General features: G+C 55.3%; 1 protein-coding gene across 1 annotated transcript; it reads right to left on the reverse strand.

Moving 5' to 3' along the window:
* Positions 1 to 840: 840 nt before the first annotated feature.
* On the reverse strand, positions 841 to 2,610 carry LOC125546746. The gene is made up of 4 exons (XM_048710892.1): positions 2,355 to 2,610; positions 1,615 to 2,270; positions 1,036 to 1,149; positions 841 to 885 (listed from the first exon to the last, which is right to left on the reverse strand). Exons 1-4 carry the CDS (start codon positions 2,608 to 2,610, stop codon positions 841 to 843), a joined length of 1,071 nt encoding a protein of 356 aa, XP_048566849.1.
* Between the last annotated feature and the right edge of the window lie 599 nt (positions 2,611 to 3,209).

Raw genomic sequence — 3,209 nt, forward strand, 5'->3', positions numbered from 1 at the left:
GCCAACTGCTACTGGAGCTGATCAGGCCGAGACCTCATAGTCGGCCACTCCACCATCAGGTGCCGCTACCTCCGCCAACTTGCCCGACCCGCCTGTTGCTCCCTTGGCCTAGACGGCCAATTTATCTTATCTTTTCTTGTTCTTGTAATCTTTTGAACAAGTTAGATCCACGCAATTCCACCCACTGGGGTGTATTTTCAAAATCTATTAAATGCTGGCCGAGAGCCTTTTGCTTATGTAAATTAATTTACTCGCACAAGTCTGTGCCTTGTTGGGTTCCACTTTGCCTTGCTTTTCTATTCTATTTTGGCTTTTTCCTTTGCCGTCTTCCTTTGGCTACCGCCCTGCTAGCCGCCGCTCTGCAGTCTGTGGTTGGGTCGCTTAGAACACAACAATTCAAGTGAGAAGTCAGTGGGCCGGCTGGTCAGCAGCTGGACAATGAGGTAAGGAGCCGGCTTGGCCTATGCTGATGTTCTTTCCTTAGTCATTTTTCATGTGGACACCATTTCCCGCCTTTATCTCTTGCCGGCCGGACAGTCGCTCTGCGGCTGCGGCTTGTGGCAAGAGAGGGCTTTAGATGTGGGCACACTACTTGTCTGAGTGCAGGTAGTGTCAGAATAGGACAAGGCGGCGAGCCCCTGGGCCGAATGGTCGGACCCGGTGCTAGGCGGAGGAATGAAAATAATACATTGGCATACATAATCTTATCATATAGATAAAAAGGGTAGCCCCCGAGTGCTCCTCGAGGGACCCGATGTCTTTGCTGCTTAACACAAAAGGTAGTGTAATACATACTGCGTTAACTGTAAAATCTTCGAGAAGATTTGTGTTCCATGGGCGCTATGTTTCCTTGCCGGAGTCGTCCCTCTTGTGCGCCATGGGCTTCTGCACGTCGATGAGGTAGTAGGAGTCATTGCCCAAGTCTTTGCTGATGATGAAAGGGCTCTCCCATGGGGCCGAGAGCTTGTGCTGGTCGGCTGTTCGCTGGATCAGTCGGAGCACAAGGTCTCCCTCTCAGAAGGACCGTGGCCTTACCTTCCGGCTGTGGTAGCGGTGCAGGCCTTGCTGGTAGATGGCGGACCGTCTAAGTGCTAGCAGCTGGCCCTCTTCCAACAGGTCGACGTCGTCTTCTCGTTGATTCCTTTGCTTCTGCCTCCGTGTACATGGTGACGCGAGGTGAGTCAAACTCGACGTTAGTTGGGATGACGAGCTCGGCCCGGTACACAAGGAAGAAAGGAGTGCATCCGTTGCTTTGTTCAACATGGTCCGGAGACTCCACAGGACGGCCGACAGCTCGTCAATCCAGTAGCAGGCCGAACGCTCTAGCGGCTTGATCAGTCGGGGCTTGATGCCGGACAAGATGAGGCCGTTTGCTCACTCGACTTGGCCATTTGACTATGGATGGGAAACAGACGCTAAGTCCAGTCGAATGCCCTATGTCGCGCAGAAACGGGCCAAGGCTCCTTTCACAAAGTTGGTGCCATTGTCGGTGATGATGTTGTGCGGCACACCTTACCGGACGGTGATATTTGCAATGAAGGTCACAGCAGTCGGACCATTCAGTTTCTTGATTGGCTTCGCTTCAATCCACTTGGTGAATTTGTCCACGACAACCAGCATATGGCTCATGCCGCCGCATGCTGTCTTGAATGGGCCCACCATGTCCAGTCCCCAGATGGCAAATGACCAAGTGCGGGGGATGGTCTTGAGTGCAGAAGCCGACAGGTGTTGCTTGGAGCCGAATTTTTGGCACCCTTTGCACTTCTTGACCAATTCCTTGGTGGCGTCCAAAGTAGTTGGCCAGAAGAATCCATGGTGGAAAGCTTTGGCGACAAGGGATCTAGAGGCTGCGTGGTGGCCACACTCGCCTTGGTGGATGTCGCCGAGGATTGCCTTGCCTTTCTCTGGCTCGACACAGCGCTGGAAGATGCCAGTCACGCTGCGCCTGACAAGATCTCTGTTTACTATCGTGTATGCTGCTGTTCGGCGTTGCACTTGCCGGGCCAAGATCGTGTTGGCTGGTAGCTCTTCACTCACCAGGAAGTTGAGGATGGGCTGCGCCCATGATGGTGCTTTGACCACTATCATCACGGCCACTGGTACCAGGGTGGTTGCGTTGGGAGGAGGCGGGTTAGAATCGACCGCCGCGTGCTGCATCATTGAAGTCCCCGGGCCGGCTGCTGCAACTCCCGGGCCGGTTTCTAAAGTCCCCGGGCTGGGTGCGACTGCTGCAACCCCCGTGCCGCCTGCCGAAGTCCCCAGGCCGACTGCTGCAGCCCTCGGGCCGAGTTCTGAAGTCCCCGGGCCGGGCGCGACTGCTGCAGTCCCCGAGCCGCTTGCCGAAGTCCTCGGGCTGGCTGCTGCAGCCCCGGAGTTGGATCCAACTATTTTGGGAGTAGCTGGTTCAAAGATGGACTCTGATTCTGGCGAAGTCTTGATAGGCGGCTTGCAGAGGCACTGGAGGGAGACGCCGGCTGGTATCGCTTCGCGGGTGGAGCCAATCCGTGCCAGGGCATCAGCTTGCTCGTTGTCGGCCCGTGGCATGTGAAGGAACTCGCACCCGTCAAAGTATTCGTTGATCTGCAGGATGAGAAAGCGGCAGCTTGCCATGTTTGCATCCTTGGCGTCCCAGTCGCCAGACGACTACTGGACTACTAAGTCCGAGTCGTCATAGTACGGAATCTGGTGGATGCCAATCTCCTTGGCCAGTCGGAGTCCGTGTACGAGCACCTCGTACTCAGCCACATTGTTGGAAGTGGCAAAGTGAATTTGCAGCGTGTATCTGAGCTTGTCGCCTTTGGGAGAGGTGAGGATGATGCCGGTTCCCAAACCGGTGCGCATCTTCGAGTCATCCAAGTGCATCCGCCAATGGGTGGAGTCCGGAGCTGGCGGCAGATACTGGGTCTCGTCCCAGTCGACGAGTAAGTCGCTAGTGCTTGGGACTTGATGGTGGGGTGTGGCTGGTAGAAGATGGTGTAAGGGGCTAGCTCGATGGCCCACTTTCCTACCCGACCTGATGCATCTCTGTTGCCTATGTTCTCGGCAAGAGGGGCGGTGCAAACGACCATGATGGAGTGCTCTTGGAAATATTGCTTGAGTTTCTTGGTGGCAAAGTGCACGCCGTAGCACATCTTCCGGTAGTTGGGGGTAATTCTGCTTGGAGGCGGACAACACCTCACTCAAGTAGTACACGGGCCTCTGGACCGGCT

The sequence above is a fragment of the Triticum urartu genome, chromosome 3, assembly GCF_003073215.2.
Source record: "Triticum urartu cultivar G1812 chromosome 3, Tu2.1, whole genome shotgun sequence".
Taxonomy (NCBI): domain Eukaryota; kingdom Viridiplantae; phylum Streptophyta; class Magnoliopsida; order Poales; family Poaceae; genus Triticum; species Triticum urartu.

Bases quoted from the DNA above. Each gene is read 5' to 3' on its own strand.
- LOC125546746 (XM_048710892.1), bottom strand. From the start codon at position 2,610: ATGGCAAGCTGCCGCTTTCTCATCCTGCAGATCAACGAATACTTTGAC. The intron at 2,271-2,354 runs GCCCGAGGACTT...CGAGGGCTGCAG, and splicing joins CTCCGGGGCTGCAGCAGCCA to CAGTCGGCCTGGGGACTTCG. The intron at 886-1,035 runs GTAAGGCCACGG...ATCGACGTGCAG, and splicing joins ACCGCTACCACAGCCGGAAG to AAGCCCATGGCGCACAAGAG.